The sequence below is a fragment of the Perca fluviatilis genome, chromosome 9 (assembly GCF_010015445.1).
Source record: "Perca fluviatilis chromosome 9, GENO_Pfluv_1.0, whole genome shotgun sequence".
Taxonomy (NCBI): Eukaryota; Metazoa; Chordata; class Actinopteri; order Perciformes; family Percidae; genus Perca; species Perca fluviatilis.
In genome coordinates this window covers 31,989,204-32,014,947 of record NC_053120.1, presented here as the reverse complement: position 1 = coordinate 32,014,947, position 25,744 = coordinate 31,989,204, and the positions used below count along the sequence as shown (strand labels likewise).

Sequence of the window (25,744 nt, the reverse complement as noted above, 5' to 3'; positions counted from 1 at the left end):
ACCTAAAAAATCCACTCTTGATCCAGAAGTCCTATCCAACTATAGGCCCATCTCCAATCTCCCTTTCATATCAAAAGTACTTGAGAAAGCAGTTACCATCCACCTTCAGGATCACCTCAAACATAATAACCTCTTTGAAAAATTCCAGTCAGGCTTCCGCACTGCCCACAGCACAGAGACTGCCCTCGTCAGAGTCACAAATGACCTCCTCATATCATCTGATGCTGGCGCTCCCTCTCTCCTCATACTCCTGGACCTTTCTGCTGCATTTGATACTGTTGACCATGACATTCTTTTAAACCGGCTACACCTCACCACTGAACTAAATGACACTGCTCTCAGCTGGTTCAAATCATACCTCACAAACCGGACAGAATACGTCTCCCTGGGCCACTCCAAATCAAATCCACACACAGTTACTTGCGGTGTCCCCCAGGGGTCAATCCTTGGCCCCATCCTCTTCATTCTCTACCTCACCCCCCTTGGCCAAATCATCAACCGTCACAAAATTTCTTTCCACTGCTATGCCGATGACACACAGCTCTATGTAAATGCCACAACTGAAACTCCACAGTCACAGTCATCCCCATCAAATCTCACCACCTGTCTGGAGGAGATAAAGGTATGGATGGAGCACAACTTCCTTCAACTCAACAGCTCCAAAACCGAAGCCATCCTGGTTGGCACTCCTCACCAGACCAAATCATCATCCATAACCAGCATCACCTTTTCTGGCTCCAACATCCCCCTCTCATCAATAGTCACAAATCTTGGTGTAAAAATTGACTCCCAACTCACTTTTGAAGCCCATATAAATCACCTATGCAAGACCTCCTTCTACAACCTCCGTAACATCTCCAAACTTCGCCCCATTCTCTCCATCTCAGATGCCGAAAAGCTGGTTCATGCCTTTGTCTCCTCCAGACTGGACTACTGTAACGCACTGCTCATTGGGATTCCTGGAAAGAGCCTGCAGAGGCTTCAGTACATACAAAACTCTGCAGCTAGGATCCTGATGAGAGTGCGGAAACATGAGCACATTACCCCCGTTCTCCACTCACTCCACTGGCTTCCCGTCTCCACCAGGATTGAATACAAGGTTTCCCTCCTCACACATCAATGCATCCATGGACATGCCCCTCCCTACCTCAAAGAACTCATCAACCCTCAAAACCCTACACGCTCCCTCCGCTCCACTCACTCAAACCTCCTCCACATACCCAGAACCAGACTCAGGACTATGGGAGATAGGGCCTTCTGTGCTGCTGCCCCACGTCTGTGGAATGCCCTCCCTGACACCTTGAGGGCACCTCAACACACTGACTGTTTTAAAAAAGGCCTTAAGACATTTCTCTTTTGCAAAGCTTTTGGTCCCTTTTAGATGTTTTATTTTTATTTTTATTCTTGTATTTTAAACTACTTATTTTTTTATTTTTTTTTCTATCGTTTTTATCTCTAACCTGTAGCACTTTGAGATCTCTGATGAAAAGTGCATTATAAATTAAATGTATTATTATTATTATTATTAGATGTTCCAATATTTTAGTTGAGCTGGAGTTGGTTATCAAGGATATAAGGTAACGTGAAATTTGACGGCACACAAACCTTAACTTACCCTTTTCAGAAAACAGGTTCCCACCAGCTCTGGTTTCTCTGCACAGTTTTCCAGCTCTCTCAGAAATGTCCTGCAGGTAATTTATGAACAAACAGAATGAGAACACAAAACACACTAGCTAAGTTTCCATCCACTTGTCAATAGAATTATCTGAAGTTCGGTAAAAAAAAAAACTCACTGGTTTCCAACCAACGGTTTTAAAGCAAATGAAAACTTATGCGGTATGACGTCACATGCTATTTTGCAGTCAAAGTGGTATATCAAATTGATTTGAGACATTTTAGGGTGTTTCCATTCATTTTCGCACTGAATCGCACAACATTCAAGCAAACATATGCAAACAAAGTTTTGCTTGACAAAATAGATCGCACTGTCTACCTACATATGAGTAATAATTGCAGAAGTTGTAATAGTGCTATGTGCCAGCTGATAGCGACATATCAAGCTATAATAAGAAAACAATGACGGTATCAACAAATTGCTATGATGATGCAATGGAGGCGGCCTGTGGTGTGGGTAATGGTGTAGACACATATAGCCGACGGGCGACCGTTGACAGAAAACCCCGTTGATATGATCAGTCACGTCCCCGAGGTCCAAAAAACTGCCACAGAACAGACCAAAAAGACGAGAGGAGACGTAATACATCTCTATAACAGCAGGCGGCACTAATCTGTAATGTTGCCCAAGAAATGAAAACCGGTCACATGGGTTTGTTTTCTCTGGAAATTCAGAGCCAGACTGTCATGGCGGCCGTTCAGAATACGATCTCATATTGTACTAAAACACTGAAACATGTTTCTGAAAACATTTTAAGCGAGAAATAGGCCATGCAGTTTCTGAATCTGTCTTCATTTCAGCTCAACAAAGGATTTTCATCAGATTTTGAGAGACTGTAGTCACCTCATTCCGCTCGTCATTTCCGGGTGAGTCCCGATTTCCCTGCCGCCGACCGAACATGTCAGGTCGGCCAAAATGAACGCCGACATTTGACCTGTTGTGTAATTTTACTGGCCCGTCCCTTGACTCAGATAAGCCATGGCCCTCTGGTTCCAACCGAGAAGTGTATCGCCATTGCGCTCTACAAACTGGCTACATGCGCAGAGTACGAGTGGTAGGCAAAACGTTTGGGTCAGCATGACCACCGTGTGCAATGCCATACGAACGAGGATGATGCAAAGGAATACACCTACCTGGAGAGGATAAGGCGCATGAGATCTTGCTACATAATTATATAGCGCACCTTGTGCCACAGGTGTATGGCACAATAGATGGGAGTTACGTCCCAATTAGACCCCCTGCTGAAGGCTGCAGGGATTTTGTCAATAGAAAGCCTGGCTATCAATCATATTACTCCAGGCTGTAGTATACAATCGTTGCATCATAAGGAACAGACAGGTGTGTCTGTTTAACCATAAAATGACCTGAAACTTAATCACAATTCATTATTTATTTGAAACGTTTCCATCAGCATTTATTGCATAGGCTGTATATTAAGGGTGTGACGAGATCTCGTTCTACGAGATTTCTCGTCGAGGTGAAAAGAGTGAAAGAGTGACAGACAAGACAAACACAATATGTAAACATTGTAAGAAAGAAATGCCGTACTACTAACTACTGCACCCGCGAGTCGCGAGTGCAGTAGTTAGTAGAGAGCTGTGGTGGTGCTGGAAGTGTTTTTGCATAGTGCTCGTGTTAGCCGCGGTATACGGCATTTTTTTCTTACAATGTTTACATATTGTGTTCGTCTTGTCTGTCACTCTTTCGCCGTTTATTATTTCCGCAGGAAAACCAAAATGTTGCCACACAAATGATTTAAAAGTGGCAGGGGGATTTTCAATAGTAATTCCACGCTCCATCACGCTGACATCACATCGCCTCACGAGACAACTTTTCACCTCGACGAGAAATCTCGTCTCGTTCTCAGAACCCAATCTCGTGATGTGTTTCGTCTCGTGGAGTAAGCGTCTCGTCACACCCCTAGCTTGTAACCTTGGTTCTCTGAGTAAAGACTATTTTTCCCAGTCATATTTCTTAACTGAAGTTTTCTTTAAATTAGTGTTAAAATCGCGTCTCGCTCTCGTGACCCCAATCTCGTGTCTCGTCTTGTCTCGTGAGCGAGTGTCTCGTCACACCCCTACTGTATATCAATCAAGAGAAAATCCGATGAGACTGAACGTATTGAACATGAAATTCAATCAAATTCTACTGTTTCACTTAGGCATTTTTTATTCAATATCATTTAATTCGCATAAACATGTGTGGATGGAAACATTGCTGCTGTCATTTTTCTTTGACGCCAAATTACTAAATGTGCGCAAACTGTTTTCAGCTTCAACAACTTGGACATTCCTTCAGTACAGTTATTCATTTGGATCTTCTTGGGTAAGTTGGTGTCTACTCGACTCATCTCCTTATCAAACAAACTATTGATGTCTCAGTTGCTCTAAACAACAATTCAGCGTGCCATTGTTTCTATCAATCCAGTAAATATGGTCACAACAACATGTGTCTTCTGTGGCTCTGGAGGAGCTTTGTCAAGTCTTAGAAAATGACCCTGGTATCATCAAGGTAATCTCAGTTAGGACCTGGAGACCACAAAGTCTTATCATCCTTGTTGGAGTCACTCAACAAGCTAGCTAATACCCAACTGAGTACAGGCAGTCTGTGTACAGTAATCAAGTTGACTGATCAGAAAAGTGACATCGCTGCATATCCATGTTTTATAGGGCAAAGATATGTGTCCTTAATGGGTGCAAAGTTTAATGAGATTGAATAAATTTCATCTATAGGTTATCATCATTTTGTGTCATAACTAATTTATTAATGACTCAGCATAATCTGTATTAGAGGAAAGAATCACTTCATCTGATGTTTAAGAAGCCTTCAGACAGTGATACAACCCTTTTTTCATCTAATTTATTTGATCGATCACTTTAAGATTTTTTTTTTTTAATAATTCTAAACTCTTGTCACATAGTTCTGTCAGTAATGTTTTGTGGAGTAGTTTCTTAGTCTTCTTTATACCATTTTATCCTGTGGTCAACCTTGTTTGTTACCGATAATTCAGTGTTTCCCGAATACAATAGAGCATAATGCAGAGAAATGTACAAACTGCATTCCACCTACCTGTTGTGAAATTCATATATCTCTGGCAGGTTGCCAAATAGTACATCCCTTCTGTTCCCAACAGAAGGGGGGATGAGGTGGCTGAGCTCTGAGTTATCCAGCTCTGCAAAATAACCCTGGGTAGAAGATTGAGGAGGAAAGTAGAATAATGATCGGCTGAACCGGAATACAGTATATCACTATAGCCCTATTCGCACAATTGCACGATTAGTATCAATATTGATATAAATATAGATATAGATATAACTCTATGTCATTATTGTTTTTGCTCCGGTTTGTTATTATTATTATTCGTCTTCCGCCGCGTCTCAAATTGCCGTGAGCTGGAATGAGCTAGAAACACAAAATTGGCCCAATAACTGCAAATGTGCATTAGATTCCCAAGAAATATGAGCCCAGTCAACCTCATGGTGGCACTGTAATTAATGATAAAAAAGCGATTTTTCACACTGTAAGTACAATTGTCTTGAAATTTCACACATATGCAGCTCAAGGATGCTCTATGAAAAAAGCTTGTTGGACCATAAACACCCGCCATTTATTTAGCTAATTTGCATAATGTGAAAAACAATTAAATTAATAGAACTTTTTAAATTTTGATTGTATCAAGACCAAAATTGGTGTATGGTCTTGCGGGACTGAGATACACATTTCTACTATAAATGAGCAAGATTCGTCACAAAACATGGTCGCCATCAATCAAAGAACTTCTTTAAGGGCGGAACCCTTAAGCAGGGAATTGCCTATAACTCAAGTTCTGCTATAGCAATCCTGTCTAAAATTGATGGAGACATTTAACACCACGGGCCCTATCTTGCACCCAGCGCAATTGACTTTGTACACCGATGCATGTATCATTCCTATTTTGCACCCTCCACAGACTCACATAATAAATTAGGGAATGAACTTGCGATCCCTGGGGCAGTTCAGCAAAAAGAGGAGGCGTGTTCCGGCGCAAATGTCCCTTAGTGCTATTTTGCAGTTTCAGAAAACAATTCCGCCACAGACCAGGAAAAACCTGGTCTGTAATGTAGAGTGTGCACACTGCGCATACACTTTGCTTCTCTCATCTCACGGACCCAGCAGTTCCCATTTTTGCAAACCATACATAAATAAAAGGAAAAATATGACCTTGTTTTACACAACATTTCCATGCATCATGGATGTGTTGATGACATAAATGAGGAAATATTAGAGGACTTAAGGAGATGTGATGTTGAACTGCATGTGCAGATGCCACTTAACCCAAATGCCCCAGCAGCAGCACGGGAGTGGAGACAGAAGAGCTGCATCATCTATAGTGAGGTAATCTCAGTCTAATGTTAGAATACATTGCAAAAATATCACCATGCATTCATAACCTTGTGATTCAGTGAGAGTGAGCCCAAAACATCGGAAAGTATGTTTTTGTGACATCTCTTTATTTACATTTTGTCAAAAAGAAAAATCAATAGCAAACGCAAATGCACCTAGCAAATCCGCCATTATAATAGAAATTCGCCATGGAACAAGCACACCTGCTTTTAAAGGGAATGTGAGATAACGCTCTGATTGGTTTATTGCACATTACGCCCAAACTATGAGTAATGTAGCTACTTCAGACCAACCCATTTTAGATTTGCGTCGGGCGCAAGAGTCATTTATCCCGCCGGTATAATAGCAACAGCACCCGAGATCCACCCACAAAGCTTTTGGCGTTTGATACTTGCGTTTCAGATCGTTAAAATAGGGCCCCACGACATGAACGTATGTACAGTACAGGCCAAAAGTTTGGACACACCTTCTCATTCAATGCGTTTCCTTTATTTTCATGACTATTTACATTGTAGATTCTCACTGAAGGCATCAAAACTATGAATGAATACATATGGAATTATGTACTTAACAAAAAAGTGTGAAGTGTCTTATATTTTAGATTCCTCAAAGTAGCCACCCTTTGCTCTGATTATAGAGTTATAGAGTGTGGTCTAGACCTACTCTATCTGTAAAGTGTCTCGAGATAACTCTGTTATGATTTGATACTATAAATAAAATTGAATTGAATTGATTACTGCTTTGCACACTCTTGGCATTCTCTTGATGAGCTTCAAGAGGTAGTCACCTGAAATGGTTTTCCAACAGTCTTGAAGGAGTTCCCAGAGATGCTTAACACTTGTTGGCCCTTTTGCCTTCACTCTGCGGTCCAGCTCACCCCAAACCATCTTGATTGGGTTCAGGTCCGGTGACTGTGGAAGCCAGGTCATCTGGCGCAGCACTCCATCACTCTCCTTCTTGGTCAAATAGCCCTTACACAGCCTGGAGGTGTGTTTGGGGTCATTGTCCTGTTGAAAAATAAATGATGGTCCAACTAAACGCAAACCGGATGGGATGGCATGTCGCTGCAGGATGCTGTGGTAGCCATGCTGGTTGCAGTATGCCTTCAATTTTGAATAAATCCCCAACAGTGTCACCAGCAAAGCACCCCCATACCATCACACCTCCTCCTCCATGCTTCACGGTGGGAACCAGGCATGTAGAATCCATCCGTTCACCTTTTCTGCGTCGCACAAAGACACCACCAAAAGATCTCAAATTTGGACTCATCAGACCAAAGCACAGATTTCCACTGGTCTAATGTCCATTCCTTGTGTTTCTTGGCCCAAACATATCTCTTCTGCTTGTTGCCTCTCCTTAGCAGTGGTTTCCTAGCAGCTACTTGACCATGAAGGCCTGATTCGCGCAGTCTCCTCTTAACAGTTGTTCTAGAGATGTGTCTGCTGCTAGAACTCTGTGTGGCATTCATCTGGTCTCTAATCTGAGCTGATGTTAACTTGCGATTTCTGAGGCTGGTGACTCAGATAAACTTATCCTCAGCAGCACAGGTGACTCTTGGTCTTCTTTTCCTGGGGCATTCCTCATGTGAGCCAGTTTCGTTGTAGCGCTTGATGGTTTTTGTGACTGCACTTGGGAACACATTCAAAGTTTTCGCAATTTTCAGGACTGACTGACCTTCATTTGTTAAAGTAATGATGGCCACTCGTTTCTCTTTACTTAGCTGATTGGTTCTTGCCATAATATGAATTCTAACAGTTGTCCAATAGGGCTGTCGGCTGTGTATCAAACTGACTTCTGCACAACACAACTGATTGTCCCAACCCCATTAATAAAGGGAAAAAATTCCACTAATTAACCCTGACAAGGCACACCTGTGAAGTGAAAACCATTTCAGGTGACTACCTCATGAAGCTCATTGAGAGAACAACGAGGGTTTGCAGCGCTATCAAAAAAGCAAAGGGTGGCTACTTTGAGGAATCTAAAATATAAGACATGTTTTCAGTTATTTCACACTTTTTTGTTAAGTACATAACTCCATATGTGTTCATTCATAGTTTTGATGCCTTCAGTGAGAATCTACAATGTAAATAGTCATGAAAATAAAGAAAACACATTGAATGAGAAGGTGTGTCCAAACTTTTGGCCTGTACTGTACCAAGTTTCTTTAAAATCCGATAAAGGGGGCGAAATCGTGGGACTTGCTTGAATCTATTGTAGTGATGAAACAGGTGTTTGGTTGGTTCTATAGAGCATTAACCCATCTGAAGTGGTTGTGCTCATCTTTGTGAAGCTACACTGCTTTGACTTTGGCGATTTGGCATCTTCTCAATGTTGCTTTCTGCTTTTTGGCGATTGGGCTGCTTCCCAAGCCTGCTGTAGCTCAGGCGGTAAAGCATTTGCCTAACATTCAGAAGGTTGGTGGCAAAGTGTATGAATGTGAGTGAAAGGTACCTGTAATAAGTGAAAGTGCTTTGAGATGCCGAAAAAAAGGGTTTGAACCCACGAATTGCCGCTTGTGGCTATATTTATTATTACGTTGGTTGCTACAACAAACTCTTAATGCTTTGGCTTATGACACAGTGACAGTGATGCCCAGTTTAGCTCACGATACATCCAATGTAGTAAGTTACCATATGCAACACTTGAAATGCAACGGTGCATCGGTAACATATTATCTTATTGTTAATTATTAATTTCTGTCTAAGCACAACATTCATCGCAACTATATGACCTCCTGATTTACTGTTTTAAAGTTTGACTTTGAAAATCTTTTTATAGTTCCTCTATTCAATAATGGATTAATTAATGAATTTGAAAACCAATTATTAATTCCTGTTTTATGTACAATTAAATATTAATTAAAGAAATGCTCTATTTTAATTTCCATGTCCCTGGAAGTCCTCCATACCACACATCTGAGTTTTGTGTGGCGCATTCGCACGGGCTAAGTGAGCCTGTGATTTTACTCAAATTTATTGACTTGTCTGTACACCGCGAGCTTGGTACCCAGAGGTGCGCGGACACGGCCAGCGCAAGGCCACTACACCGCATTTTTTTGGGCCAGGTTAGGTTACCAGAGGCGCATCCCCTACCCACGCCACGGCAGCACCCACAGAGTATCGCTGTCAGCCGTCCAACAAAGCTGCGGGGAGCATGTCTCCAGTTGGGCAGTGGTCTAGACTAGGTTGGTCATGAAAGGAGGCGTCCGCAGCCCCCCGCAATCCCATATCCATCTTCGCGAAAAAGGGATATATAGGCATACAGGAAACCAAAACCTTGAAAAATTATATATGACCCTGCCAAATCACAGACATGTCGATTCGCATTGGACTAATTACCACAGGACCTTGGTGTTCGGCAAAATATGGTGGGTCATTTGCCAGGCAATTTTTTCTTTACAAATTACAGACATGACCTATTCACAGGATCAAGATCAATCCAGGTAACTATTTGGTCCATCCTGCTGGGGAAGCTGCTACAGCGCGCAGAACGACTGGAGCGACTGCAACAGCCGGCAACAAAACAAAATGCCGGAGAGCCCAAGAGCATTGGCGTTCATCTTACATGTGTCTGTGAATAAATAACTTTATCATTTGCATTTAGGGTAGACGGCAATCAGTTTTTGGTGGATGACCACTTTTTTGGCGCTAGCCAGCGAACTGAATCAATGAGCTTCTAGGGATGTAGTAACTCGATGTAGCAACTCCCCGCTCCACCTGCTGTACTGCGCATGCAGGAGACACACATGCGCTGACACATGCACAGTAAGTCAATAAGTCCTGCCATTTTGCCCCCCTTTTTCATATTTTAACGAAAATTGGCACTGGGTTTTTGTGGTGTTTTTGGTGCCACCTATGGGTTAAACTCAAAAATGTGTTTACGCCACTTCCCACGCAAAGGTTGTGATTTATAAAAAACAAACTTGACGGGAGAATGTGCAGTCAGACTGGAGAGAATAAATGGGAATAAGATTACTCATAATATTTTCTAGTATTTATGCCTCACGCACATTCTTTCACTCCATATCATCCACATTACCATGAAGATGAAATCCAGCAGTGTTATTTGCGCTTGTACTGAGTGATAACCATAAACACCTCCAACTCAAATCTTAAATAAAAATGTGTTCTTAATATTTAATCAGCACTGTCTTGCCGTCACATTGTCCGCTACGGAGTGCAGGAGGAGGGGATGGCCCGACTGCATGGAATACAGGATAGCATCAAATACCCTACCATTAGATAGTTGCAGAACACAGTGTAAATAACTAAATATCTGTCTTTAAAACTGTGCATATATCATCAAATGTCAAAGTCTGAAGATACAGCCGTTAAGCTCTCGCGCAATCGTTACCCTTAATTTCCTCGTTATCAGTCCGAACTTTAATACTGTTTGTGACAAAACCTACATGAAGAAAAGTGTGTTTGCCTATTACACTTTATTTCGTCTTCAAATTGTATCTCGGGGTGGGGGATACCACTAGTTGATGCTGTGTTGGCAAGATGTTAACAATCACAAATTGTTGTAAACATATAAATACTGCGGTGAAGCCGTGCGTAATGCTGCATGATGCCCTGCAGGAGGACTACGCTAATGGAAGAATCAGGAGAAAAAGAGACTTCAGGGACCATGACGATGACTGGCTAATATGCCGATTTAGATTTTCTAAAGCTGAGCTCTTGGATCTATGTACTGAATTGGGTCCAGTAGAGAGGGCAACGCGCCGGAACCGTGCCATCCCGGTCCAAATACAGGGGAAACCGGCTGTTTCCAGAGGGAAATGTCAGACAGCTAAGTGGTTGTTTTTTTTAAACAAATATTATGTATAATCTTCAACTTTATCACTAAGACTTGTTTGGATAAAATATATAGTTCTGTTAAATCTTATTATATATGTCTGGTATATTGAATCTGTCCCCAAGTGCCGTAATGCCTGCTGTTTTGTACGTATTAATCATATATGTAGTCTTTAAATCACGGTTCCATACACTGTGCAAGAACAGGCCAAAATTATAATTCAACTTGCAGCAATTCCTGAACGTCTGAGAAGTTTTTTGCTTTTTCTCTGCCAGTCATCATGATATGGTGTAATAACTGCCAGTGTCATTCATACACTGATCAGCATTCACAAGGTGCTTTTCATTGACTATTTATGGTTAAAAATGGGCGTGTACAGGGCGTGATAAGAGGCTGATCCACGTACGCATGGAATACATCTCTGATTTATAAAGGGAACATTGCTTACAGGTATGCGTACACACGGTTTTATAAATCAGATCAATTTTTGGCGTACGCCATTCTGGGCTTTTGGGCGTACGCACACTTATAGTAAGGATCCTATGCACAGTTTTATAAATGAGACCCCTGGTTATTACTCACCCCCAGACCATGTGTACCAGTTTTGGTGAAATTCCGTCCACCGGGCTTTGCAGTACAATTTGTGGTAGTTTTGTGGTGGAAGACAACAAATAATAACAAATCTGAGCAAAAACAATAGGGTTCTACTCCTTTGGGGTTTGAACCCTAATAATGGCAAACTGGAGCAAAACAATAGGGTTCTACCCGGCAAGCGGCGATTAACGGGTTCAAACCCTTTCTCGGCCAACAGAAGGATGTAAATACATTCATGGCAGACCTCTATAGTCCAAATGGATGTTTTGTAGAGCACATTGAGCTGCATATGTGTGAGAAATTTCAAGTCAATTGGACTTACGGTGTGAGAGGCGTTTCCTTTCCAAAATCACTTTTTTGATAATTAATTGTAGCGCCACCATGTGGCTAGTTGGGCTCATATTTCTTGGGAAGCAAATGCACATCATTTCCAGTCATTTAGCCAAGTTTGGTGTTTTTAGCTCATTCCAGCTCACGGCAATTTGAGCAGCATTGGGAGATGACAAATAATAATAAAGCGGAGTAAAAACAATAGGGTTCTACCCCCTTCAGGCTTTCAACCCTGATAATAGCAAACCGGAGAAAAAACAATAGGGTTTTACCCTTTTAGGGTTTGAACCCTAATAATAACAAATCTAAACAAAAACAATAGGGTTATACCCCTTTGGGGTTTTAACCCTAATAAACTGGAGGAGGAGGGTCTGGCTAGTTCACACAGCATTTCGGGATGGGAGAAAAATGTGCTTTGGTTTATTGGCATTTCTTTAAACCAATCAAACTCATCATGGGTGGCTCTAAGCGCTGCAGGGAGCCCCGGTGCCGCTTGAAAATAGCCTCGGGAAGGAACTTGTTTTGGTGGAACATGTGTACGTTCAAAAGTTGTTTTAGAATTGCAACAGAAAACTCAGATTCTACAGATAAATAACGTCATTGTTTTCTTCAGCTAGCTAGTGTCTTGAAATCAAGACAGCTAACTAGCTGTCTTGATTTACCTTGCAGAGATCTGAGGAGCAGTTAAATATAGTTAACATAAATCCACCAGAGTTTAAAATTCCAACACAAAGGAAGCGTTAAGTAACAATCACCAATCACGTTAGCGATATCAGACAAAACTCAATTAATTTGGCCTTGTGCACTACTGTTATGATAGGCCTTGCATCCTGGTTAGACATTAAAAGTAAATGTTTTTTTAATCTGGTGCGGACAGACAATCACTCGTAGGACCCAGCAGATTAACAGCATGACTAAATGCTAGAACCATGAAGACACAAATGGGCCAATTAAGTGACACTCCCACACCGTCGCACAACTCTGCCCTAATCGCAGCAACTCCTCATTTTGTGTGAATGCAGCCTTAGAGCTGGTCAAGATGGAACTACTTTATATACTACTGGGTAGTTGAATCTATAAAACTGCATCATATTATTACAATAGCATCAAATTGCTCATATTTACAATTTTTCTCTCTTAGGAGAGAATGGAAACATCAAATGGAAATACTCAATTACAGTTACCTCAAAATTGTACACACGTTATTCCACCTCAGTCTAATTCATCATTAAATACATATGACTGTTAAGTATTGATGTTAGTGTAAATCAATCTTTATTACAACATGGGTTTTATTTTTATTGCTATGTTAAATCACGGAAAGAGACATTACAGTCCACGACCAAATAAGTTGTAAACAAGCCAACACTTTATACGAAGGTAAAACACTGTTTTTGTACAGCGGCGAGAAACTGAATGAATATAACCAATGACCAAGACTATGAAAACAATACCAAAGTGGTAATTTATGGTCCTTTAATCAGTATTAAAGGGGCATGTTCAACATTCAAAAACAGTATTAAGAGCAGAGATCAAGGACTGCAGAGACAAATTCAAATAAACAGTGTAGGATTGCAGATGTTTTGAATTTAAAGTGACTATATGTAAATTTTAAATGTTACTGAAACTTAGTAATTTTCCATCTGATGATCATATATTACCTGTAACAGCAAACGAGAATAACAGTGAAAAGAACGCTATTTTTGTATAGTTTTTATTAATGTTTTAATTTAATGTAGACGGCGCTACAGAGCACACATTCTGAAGGGTCACAGATTTCGGCGTAACACAGGAAAAGCCTGTTTTAGTGAAAATGTAGGTAAAAGTTGTTAGTGAGTATCCAGCCAGGTAAAAGGTAGCAGGAGTTTTCTTTATATAGGCCTGCTGTAGTTATGGCTGATACTGGGGCAGGGCCATCACAGAAAAGAAGGAAATTAAATGAAGAACAACTAAAAGCTAAAAGGGAAAGTGAAAGACAACGGGCGAAATCCGAGTCACAGTCGGTCGGGCTTTCAACAAATGGAGACAATTACGGGATTGTAAATGATTCAAAACCGACTCCGAATTGGCCTTCAGGTATGTAATATGTCTATTTCATTCATAAAACTTTAGATTGCGCAATGTGGTTGTACGTCAGTAGCTGACATTAAATTATGCCCCCCTTCCATTTAGCATGGACGTGTTATTCCTTTTAGTCCGTGTTTATGTTGGCCTACTATTTTCTTTTCCCTTGTCCCCCTGTACTTGTGTAAAGCGTCCTTGTGTTTTTAATGAAATGCGCTATATTACTATAAATTATTATTACGTTGGTTGCTACAACAAACTCATATTTTTTTGGCTCGTGACACAGTGACAGTGATACCTTGTTTAGCTCATGATACATCCAAAGTAGGCAAAGTAGTTACCATTTGCAACACTTGAAATGCAACGATGCATCTGTAACGTATTCTCTTATTGTAAATGAACGATTTTCTGTCTGAGCAAAACATTCATCGCAACTATATGACCTCCTCGTAACGCTAACTCCTAGACCTTTAAAGTGTGGTAAAAACACTAGCGCATTTGTCCAAAGGGGCCGCTGAAATCAACACAAACTGAAAGTTACATATAGCCACTTTAAGTAAACCATGATGCAATGTAAATTGGGTAAAAACATTCTAAAATCAGCAGTCATACTGTACCTCCATGATGCTTTGTAGTTCCTCCACATATAGCCTCTCTGTTTCAATTAGCTCAGTCATGATGTGTCTGCAGAGAAAGAGGAAAGAATGGGGTGATTTCTAACAGAGCAAATCATAATAAAACCTCTGTGGCAGAATTCCCCCCCAAAAAAACATTAATTTACTTTGGAAGGGATCTTATTGCAAGCTGACAAAGAAAATAATAAATCAGTAACCAGTATTAAATATCAGCAGAAACTACCCCCTCATTAAGAAGGGAGTGTTTTGTGGGTATTTGATTCAGCAGTGAGATCAGACCTCATCAGGATTGGTCTCCCAACGAACAAATATGGCACCATTACAAAAGGACAACGGAAACTTGCAACTGCAAGAGAAGAAGTTGAAATAACGTCATTGTTTTCTTGTTCCAGTCATATTTACAGGCCCAGTTTGCCTCACATACATTTAAGTTCTTGCCATTTGGCCTATACATTCTTCCAGTTAGTGCAATTTAAGAAGAGCCTAATTTTTGACCAAAAACCAGACAAAAAACAAAGTACAGGGCTAAGCACTCAGATTCACCACTCCTTCCACTATATTTTATGTTGCTTCCTCTAAATTGGTAATTGCATTCTTAATATTTACCTAAAGGGACTTCTTCACTGTGTGAGTCAACAGGAAACTGAACATTCATGTCCAACTTTCATGATTTGCTAAATGAATGCTGTTGCAATCCTTTCCCCTAGAGAAAGTCAACCTTTTAGTCATATTAGCGGCACGGCTCTAGAAATGGCAATGTTGGTCTGTTGGTCCAGACTGGAACACTATTGGAACTAAACTACTGGATGGATTGCTGTAAGATTTGGTACAGATATCTATCTGTCCAGAGGATTAATTATAATGATTTTGCTGATCCCTTGACTTTTGTCTTTTTTCTTAAGTGTTTAATGCAGAATAGTTAATAGTAACTTGTTTCATCGCTCTGTCTAAGGTCAAAGAACGCAGCTTGAATTCTATTAAGACAAACTTACATACAGATCAGTTACCTTCCACTTCAATCATTGCTTTGACATTGCCCGCATGTTCTGCTTTCTAATTTTACAGTACTATTACTGTACAGTGCCCATTGAAAACATGCCTGTTCAAAACAGGCCAGTTACATGGTAGTTATTGCTGCTTGCACATTTCTTGAGAACTGCTCATACAAACCACTTCAAATTCACACTGCACTTCATGGGGTTCTGAGCAATACACGTGCCACGACATAGTTATGTCACACACAAGTCATTGTTCTACACTTCACAGAAGAAAAAAAAAGACTTTACCATTAGGCAAGGTAGGCAACTGCCTTGCATCCCCAACTGAAAGGGCCCAAACAGCTATAGATTGTAAAATATTGAATATGTTACTCATTGTACCCCAAAGTAACTTACAGAAGGCCCTCAGGAAAAGAAAAAAAATGCAACTCAACTGTATACTATTGACAGTAACACTTTATTTGAAGGGGTGTGCATTGGACTGACATGACACGTCATAAACATGAAGAAGTCTTTTTGAATGTTCATGACTGTTGTCATTAAGTGTCATTCGTTAAATCTTGACACTTTTGCTTAACACAGTAGCTAGTAGTGTTTAACCTGTGAAAAACATGATGGACTCTTCAGAAGAGTAATCTTGTAATTTTCATGTCTTCTTCATCTCCAAAGCTGAATGCTACTGTTGTTCTTTCTCAGTGGTGACTTAAAATGCATCACTCGAGATTCTGTGCTTGAATGTCGAAATACAGAGTTTTGTGGAGCTGATAGGCTTAATTAGCTTTGTATCAACTAATTTGGCAATGGCTTGACAGTAACAGACCTTCATTAATATAAAATTGTTGCAAACTATAGTTTAAACAAATAAAACTAAATAATTTTAATTTTAAAGTTTGATTAGACCTGCCATGACATATTTCTGACAGGTTATGTTGTCTAGCTTAATGTCAAGTTGTCATAACAAAGACATTGATAGGTTATACTGTCTTGCTTAATGTGAAGTTGTCAAAACGCAGAGATTGTTGTCTTTGGTATTGTCAAGTTGTCATAACACAAACATCTCAAACAACGCTAACTTTGCATTAAAAGTGTCATCATTTACCAGTGACACCTAAAGACAGTTAAATGTAAATTACAACTAACTCAAGAAATTCACATAAATGGACAAAAAATTAAAAATGTAAATGAAACAAAATATTTAGGTCTAGTACTTGATTCGAACCTTGGTTTTAAAGGGGTGATAGAATGATTATATAGGGTATTTTACACTGTTCCTTAAGGTCTCCTAATGGGGTATGTAACATTTGTTGGGCTGAAAATTGCCCGAATGCTATTTTATTAGGCCCTTAACTACCCTGTGAATATGGCTCTATTTGTAACAAGAGCTTTTCTTCCAAATATGGTATGCTAATGAATATTCAGAATGAGCTACGCGCTGATTGGTTTGAGCAAACATAGAAACACATGGGAGACTCGGCGCAGGCCTCATATTTCAGACACTGCAAAGTTATACATTGTTTGTCGGGCTATTTCGTTATTAAATTCACTTCTTAGACTTTTTAGCGAGAAATCAACTATATAAAGCTCAAATATGGGCTGTTTAATCGAAAATTGATGGCTAATTGCAAATTTGGTAAGACTGTGTGTCGGAGTTCAGCCGCTGGTGCTGCCTCGCCACCGCCCCAGTGCTGCCCCTCACCGCTCGGGGCGCCTTCCTTCACAGACCCCGGCCTGCTATGAGGTACTTGGAGCTCCGTCACGGCTGGCAGCCCACAGCAGGGATTACCAACACCGCTGCCCTGACAGAGCTCCAGGGCCTTCAACTCCCCTCTTCCTGCTAGCTAAATGGCCCGTTGTGTGAGAGTGAGAGCGCGGTCAGCGAGCTTGTTACACCAGCAATCTCTTACCACGTTACACACATGTCACGCCACTTATACAACATCTAACTAAAGGTCTTATAAAGCTAACAACGGTGTCCGATTTCAAGTTAATGAATATTTGTGAAGACAAAGTGTTTCGTTAGCTGTGACTGTCCCTTCAATCCTAGCTACAAATCACGGATAGTTAGCTTCCTTTTCGGCGTAATTCGAGTATATTTAGGGCCCGAGCGCCGACAGCGGCGAAGGCCCTATTGAAACTGAAGGAATTATTGTTTCTTTCTATTGTTTCTTTCTATTCTTTTCCCGTCAAATGAATTGGCTTTTTGAGGGGCTTAACATATTCAAAAACTCACCAAATTTGGCAGTCGCATCAAGTCTGGTGAAAATTTACGTATTTTAAGGGTTTCGGGAATAGGCGCACAAAAATGGCTCGCTAGCGCCCCCTAGAAAGTTAAAATAATTGAGCCCCTGCAGTGCGTTTAACGTAGACTCACGAAACTTGGTACACATTTGTACCATGTCAAGATGTACAAAAAACTTCATTAGAGCCATACCCTAAACCCAACAGGAAGTCCGCCATTTTGATTTCAAAGTTCAGAATTGTGTGATTTTGGCCATTTCCACATGTCGTACTTTAACAAACTCCTCCTACAGATTTCATTTGATCAACTTCAAACTCGGTCTGTGCCATCTTAAGAAGTTAAAGATGAAAATTTGTTAAAAGAAAAACTTTTCGTCATAGGGCGTGGCCGTGGCGGGGCGGCCATTTTGTGCGTTTCGCCGGCGAAACAGGAAGTGGGTGTAACTCGAGTGTACGTTGTCCAACTGGCTCGAAACTTTTCAGGATTCATAAGAGTCCAACCCTGAGGACAAATAAAGGCCGATATTAGCGCACCCTAGTGGCAACAGGAAGTAGGCCTAAAAGTCAAGGTGCTATACTTTAACGAACTCCTCCTAGAGATTTCATCCAATGGACTTCAAACTTGGTCTGTACCATCCCAACACCTTCCCGATGAAAAGTTATTAAAAGAAAAACTTTTCGTCAGACGGTGGGGGCGTGGCTTGGCGGCCATTTTGAGTGTTTAGCGATGAACAAAGAAGTTGTTGTAACTTGAGTGTACGTTGTCGTATCAGCCCGACATTTCTCACGAATCACAAGGGTCCAGGCCTGAGGACACCTACAGGCCAAAATTATCTTTTGGTGATAGCAACAGGAAATGCGCCTTATATGACAAACATCATCCGATTTACATGAAACTTATAATGTGTGGTCTACATGTGATACTGAGCCGGCCCCTATAATATGACCACGCCCACTTACTCAGGCCTTTTATAACATTTGAACCGTTTAAGGTAGAGTCTTGTGTGAGGTGTCATTGAACTCAGCAGAGAGTTCCTTCTTCATAGGTGATGGTTTGGCCCGCCCCCTAAGCTTTAGCCACGCCCCCTTTTATAACTAATGACCCGTTTGATGCAGACGCTTGTGTGAGGTATCAATGAACTCAGCAGAGAGTTCCTTCTTCATTGGTGATGGTTTGGTTCGCCCCCTAAGCTTTAGCCACGCCCCCTTTTATAACTAATGACCCGTTTGATGCAGACCCTTGTGTGAGGTATCAATGAACTCAGCAGAGAGTTCCTTCTTCATTGGTGATGGTTTGGCCCGCCCCCTAAGCTTTAGCCACGCCCCCTTGATAACTTTTGACCCGTTTAAGGTAGAGTCTTATGTGAGGTATCATTGAACTCAGCACAGACTTCCTTTTTAATTGGTGATGGTTTGACCCGCCCCCTACACTTGTGCCACGCCCCTTTTCACAGCTAATGAACCGTATGACGTAGAGTCTTGTGTGAGCTATCGTTGAACTCAGCAGGGAGTTCCCTTTTCATTGTTGACGATTTGCGGCATCTGAGTGCCGCGCGAATGCACGGTCGCAAGGAGCGGCGTCCGCCAGTAACCCCGACGCGCGCAGAGGCGCGAGGGCCCGTCTATCGCTGCTCGCAGCTTTAATTACAGTTTGAATTTCGTCACGCCACTTACATAACGTCTAACTAAATGTCTTATAAACCTAACAACGGTCTCCGATTTCAAGTTAATATTTGTGAAGACTAGCTAGGTGTTTCGTTAGCTGTGACTGTCCCTTCAATCCTAGCTACAAATCACGGATAGTTAGCTTCCTTTTCGCCTTAATTCGAGTATATTTACAGTTTGAATTTTCGTCACGCCACTTACACAACATCTAACTAAATGTCTTATAAACCTAACAACGGTGTCCGATTTCAAGTTAATTAATATTTGTGAAGACTAGGTGTTTCGTTAGCTGTGACTGTCCCTTCAATCCTAGCTACAAATCACAGATAGTTAGCTTCCTTTTCGCCTTAATTCGAGTATATTTACAGTTTGAATTTCGTCACGCCACTTACACAACATCTAACTAAATGTCTTATAAACCTAACAACGGTGTCCGATTTCAAGTTAATTAATATTTGTGAAGACTAGGTGTTTCGTTAGCTGTGACTGTCCCTTCAATCCTAGCTACAAATCACGGATAGTTAGCTTCCTTAATGAATTTTTGTGAGTTCCAGAGGAATTCTAAGAGGAGGCTAGCTAGCTAGCTCTCATTGATAGAGCTCCATCCAGCCGCAGTCTCTATCAATGAGACTCACGGACAAGCGGCGTTTATTTCCCCAATCGTTTGTTTAAATAGCCATATTGAATAGCACAAAATGAACACTACAGTCAGCTGATACTTCAATTCACCCCATGTCTTGTTTTTATATGTATGTATGAATGTCTCTTTGTAACTGGAGCCTTGTCAAAGACAATTTTCTGGAACCCTGTGTAACAGACAATAAAGTATTATCTTATCTTATCTTATCTCTTATCTTATAACTCAACACATTATAATTACACACATTAAAAGAGTAACTGGAACCTGTGGTAAGAGAATACTGGCATAACAAGCTCGCTGACCGCGCTTTCACTCACATACACCTGGCATTTAGCTAGCAGGAAGAGGGGAGTTGCAGGCCCTGGAGCTCTGTCAGAGCAGCGGCGTTTCGTAGTCCATTAGCCTAAAACGGTGACTTTGCGCGGGTATGGAGTGCTGTGGGTTGCCAGCCGTGACTGAGCTCCATCTACCTCACAGCAGGCCGGGGTCTATGAAGGAATGCAGGCCAGGCGGTGAGGCAGCTACACAGGCAGCACCGGCCTCTGAACTCCGACACACAGACGGACAAAATTTGCAATTAGACATACATTTTCGTAAAACGGCCCATATTTTCTGAGATCTGCACGACCTAGATTCAGAAGACTAACTGATCTCAGGTCAGTTGTGTAGCCTATGCAAATGTTGGGGCGTGACAAAGAGAGAGACTAAAGCCAAATGAGGAGGAGCCGCAATAGTTGACGTCAACTATGGGGCTCGTTGAGATTCCCCCGTTTTCAGAGGCAGTTTCAAATAGTGAGATTTGCAGAGAAAAGAGGTGTCAATGGGATTTAGAGGTTCTATGTATGTCCTAGTTACCCACTAAACTGTCATTATTCAACTATGACAAGGTAAAATCAGTTTTGCATTCTATCACCCCTTTAAAAGTCACATAAAAAAATTGGTAATAAATTGAAATTTAATTTGATGAACTATAAACATATTAGAAATTCATTAACTACGGAAGCCTCAAATATATACCTCAATACTATGATTGTTCCATATCTTCTGTATTGCATGTCTAGTTGGTCTTAGGCGTGTAAAACATCGTTAAAATTACTTGAATCATTATATATTAAAAAGCCTCGCCAGTACCATCATTGTAAAATTCAAAGTAAATATAACATTTTGAGTTTTGAAAACCTCATTAAATATAATCAAATTTCTGCTCTATTTAAAATGATCCAAAACATCGCTGCTCCCCCTTTGAGAAAATTTATCACATTAAATTCGGAGAGAATTTCTAGAGCCACACGGTCGACAGTCAGAGGAGAGTGCAGCGTTCAAAGACGTAGAACCACATATGGTCAACAATCGTTCTCTTATAAAGCAGCAAGCCTTTGGAACACTCTTCCAAATGAAATTATTTTATGCACAAATGATAGTACATTTACACGCCTGACCAAACAGTGGTTATTATCAAAGCAAACCTGTAGGCACTGAATGACTGTGATATGAACGATGTATACTGTGAGTGAGTTATAGATTCCTGAAGTGGAGAGTGTTTTTATGATGTGAGTGATTTGGCAGTACTGTCGATTTGACGATACGTGTAAGTTCCGGGGTCAGGACACATTAGGATATTAAAATAAACATAAAACAAAAATACAAAAGCGATCTGAGATGGGAGTCTGCTCGATAGAGGAGATATCAGCATTTACTCTGCGTGTAAAAACTAAATCTAATGAATTCCCACAGTTATGAGTTGCACCATTCACATGTTGTACAAAATCAAGGCTAGTAACTAGGTCCATGAATTCCCTAGCTCTGAGATCATATCTGTCATTAATATGGAAGTTAAAATCACCCATTAACAGCACAGTGTCATATTTAACCAGCACTATGGATAGCAGATCTGAGAATTCCAAAAGGAAATCCGAGTTTTGTTTTGGGGGCATGTATATTGACAGAACAAGGATGCTTTTTGGTGACCTAATACCAAAAGCTAGGTATTCAAAAGTGGGAAAAACGCCAAATTTACGTTCTATACTGTTGCTGGCATCAGAGAAGATAGCAGCGATCCCACCCCTTTTTTTCCCTTGTCGTGCCGAAAACAAGAAATTGTATTCTGGGGGGAAAGCCTCAATGAGAACTGTTGTGGCAGTGGAGGATAGCCAGCATTCAGTAAGGATAAAAAAAAATCCAATGTTCAGTAGTGCAAACTTTAAGGGATCTGGGGACCTTAAAGCAGTGAGAGTGTGAGGGCATAGCTCCCCCACTGGATAGTGGCAGCGCCAGACAAGGGAGCCGCTCTGGTATACCAAGAAACACTGGTCGACTTATTCTGATTGGGCGCTTCCTCCTTGTTCCAATTTTGACAGGAACAGAAGAAGTCAATGGGAGGCAGAATGTCAACGGTGGGGAGTGTGGAGGGGGGAAGGGGGGCGTGCAGGCTGGTTAATGGGCCTTTACTTTGATAGGTTGCTAGTCAGTCTAGTCTAGGTGGGAGATTGACAGCAATACATTTAGTGAAATTGGAAATTAACTGTCTAGACCCTTTTCTGTTTGGATATAGCCCGTCTAATCTGAATAGCTGTGGTCTCGACCAAAATGTGTCAAAATATATAAAATTACTAATATAGGGCAGGCCTGTCACTGCACAGAAATTCTGAAGCCATTGATGCAGGCTGAATAGTCTGCTGAAGCGTTCATTTCCATGTCTGATCGTTGGCAGAGGACCCGACAGAATGCAGGTTCTGCCCAGGTTCTCCACAGTAGAGGTCAGGCACTCAAACTCTTGTTGAAGTTTCATTGATTGTCTTGACATGACGTCACACGCACCAGCGTGGACAATCACGGTGTGCACAGAGGGATGACGCTCAAATAGCAGTGGGAGAAGTTCAATACAGTTTTGGAGTTTGCCGCCCGAGAAACTGTAAATAATGGAACTAGGAAGGTTAACAAACCTAATGATTGAGTCCCCGATACACAAGATTTCAGAGGCCTCGCCGCCGTAATTCCTGATCGGTGAGTAACGTGAGAGAAGCGGCTGCGAGTTGGCTAACGCTATGAGAGTGTATGTTATTAGCATTAGCAGTAGTAGCTGCAGGTGCATGTCCAGCGTCGCTGCTGGAGAAACCCAGAGCTGGGGCTGTGATGGAGGCAGCGGAAGAGGCCAGACGCGAGGGCCTGGTCGTAGTTGGACACTCACCAGCCGCTGGGGGTCCCTGATTCCAAGGTTCGCCAATCCATGGAGGCTCCGTGGATGGAAACGGCGTAGAGGGAGCAACAGTGGGGGAGGCCTGAAATGAAAACTTTGTCGTTGTTGTTATAGCGTCACCGGAGCTCGGAACGGGAATGCCGTGGGGCTCATTAGGAAGGGTTATCAGAGCTGACAGCTGGGATCGCTTGTTCCATGGGGTGCTAGATCTGGATAGCTCTCCGATGGGGGACCCGTGGTGCGGGGGGCTGATACAGCAGGAGGAACGCTTCCTCGGTCTCCTGGCCCTTGAATGATGTTCTACCTCAGATGTTGGTGTCGCAGCCATCTCCAGGCTTTCCTCATAATCATGGCCAGCCCCATCATCTTTCGTCAGCGGATCAAAGAGTGGAAGGGAAACTTTCCTTTTCTCTTTTAGTAATGTAAGATGCATAACGCTAGTAAGGATATAACATTAGCACGTTATCAGCAGTGTTGTCGAGGTTACCAGGCTGTAACGTTAACATTACCTGCTAGTCAATATCGACTTATGTGTAAGAGACACAAAACAATCCCCACTAGGGTAATTGGGTAAGTTGCAAACATTTTGTTTTCAATTTTGTTCATGTTCAAGTGCTCAACAAGTTAACAACATATACAGTAACATTTAAGTTTAAATTTGCATGCAGAAGGTCACAAAGAGGTGAAGAGCATCTGGCCGTTTAAGAGAATTATAACTTGTGGTATCTTTTGTTTCGTCGAGCAAATTTATGTTTTTTTTTTTACATTGTGTGCTGTAACTGCCCCTGCACCCTTATAGTCTTGAATAGGGGACTGTGGGCAGATTGTCTATTTAAGCTGTTATACAAAGTTGCCAAAAATATTTAAAGTACAATAAATATAAGAATTCTGCACCTCTTTCCACTCATGGACCCCCCACCCCCGGGTCCAGCTACCACTGCAAATAGAATCTAATTCTGTGGGAAACACTGAACTCTGTAAAGACTAACTTAGGCGGATTTGGCAAGTTTAATTTATTTTCTGTCCTGCTTGAATGAAGTGAGTTTTATGATAAGTTAACAAGGTAACACCAAAGACCAAGGCCAAGGTTGGCCAAAAGGCCTTTGGTTGGGAGGGGAAATTCTAGGTTGCTTAATCTGTAGATCAGATGAATGGTTCCCGAGATATTCGAATGACACACTCACTCCCACACAGACAGAGATTCCTTCCAGTTAGATGATCTGAATGCTCAGAGCAAGTTGAACTGAAAAATCTGAGTATAGTGTTGAATCATGGGAACTGAGATCCTGGTCCATTTGCCAAGGAATTTGGCAGAAATCTATCCCCTGTTCTCAGGACAAAATATATTGGTCAAACTGCAAAAACGGTGGATCCTACATTTCCCACATTGTAACATTATATTGTCTTTCATTAGCCCTGTCTTTAGCCTGGAAATCCAAACCCAAATCCGAAAGGATTAAGGGTCTGGCATTGAGTTGAGAAAGTTGCCCAACTCGAGGGGCGGCACCAAGCATGCATTTGAAAATCTCACTGCACATAATTGATAACACTACGATCCATCACAACAATACACAGCGTGACGTATCCAGAGCCCCATACGCTTAGCTACCAGCGGAGCTAACTGGTAGATTAAACTGTTGTCATCTGTTTAGCTCGCCTCTGGCCCGCCTATATCAGATACACTGATGTGATTGGTGCAACCTGGCTACAAGGGCATAGTTAATGAGCATCATTACTCAATGCCAGAGTGACTCGCTGAGCAAATTCAAATTGTGCTCTCGCGAGAACTCTGGATTTCCAGGGTACCCTGTCTTGTGGAGGTGCCCCAAATTAAAGTCTAGTTTAAAGGCTCAGTTAAATATATCCACTGAGGAAGAAAGTGATAAAAATTAGTTTAGTTGAGACTTTTTGTCAAACTAGGTTTAAAGCCTTTGTTGTATCCATAAAAAAAAATCAACCGGAACCAAGCAAATATGTACAGCCAGCAATGGTGTGTAGGCACACACTTGCTATCACAAGCCCATAGAGATGTGCTGAAATGCTGTTTGATGTGCACTACAATGTTATCAGTCAATAAAGCTCAAAGCAAATGCATCAGAGCAGGGGCGCCGTATAGGGGGGAAAAGTTGGGACAATTCCAAGGGCCCATGACTGACAGGGGCCCCAAAAAATAGGTAAAAACTGATATAAAATTATTAAACCATCATCATTCAAGTATATATATTTCAAATATAATAATAAAATTAATGATCTCTTTGTTTTACTTGTTTTTGGCAGTAAAAGTTAAATATCCCCATTGACCAAAAAGTAAACATCCATATTGACCACCACCCCTCTGTATCTGCATGAAATGATTTGGTCCTGCCTTAGTGCACTCAGCGACAGTGTTTAGTTGCAGTCAGTAGATGCGCCAGAACTACAGTGACCACAATGTTGCCAAGTAACGTTATATCAAAATCTGGTTTTGAAAAAAAGAGAAAAGAGAGGAAAAACAAAGGAAAGGGTGTCAAACTGTAACCCAGTTTTTCA

The 25,744-nt window shown here is 41.4% G+C and overlaps 1 protein-coding gene across 7 annotated transcripts in view; it reads right to left on the bottom strand.

The window, feature by feature from the left end:
• The window catches only part of mcf2l2 (MCF.2 cell line derived transforming sequence-like 2), a 376,220-nt gene that overhangs the window by 144,498 nt on the left and 205,978 nt on the right, over positions 1–25,744 (bottom strand). For all 7 annotated transcript variants that reach the window (XM_039810745.1, XM_039810749.1, XM_039810748.1 and 4 more), the window contains exons 16-18: positions 14,461–14,527; positions 4,745–4,860; positions 1,616–1,685 (exon numbers count right to left, since the gene is read on the bottom strand). In XM_039810745.1, coding sequence (XP_039666679.1) covers positions 1,616–1,685; positions 4,745–4,860; positions 14,461–14,527 — 253 coding nt within the window. The remainder of the gene's footprint in view (positions 1–1,615; positions 1,686–4,744; positions 4,861–14,460; positions 14,528–25,744) is intronic.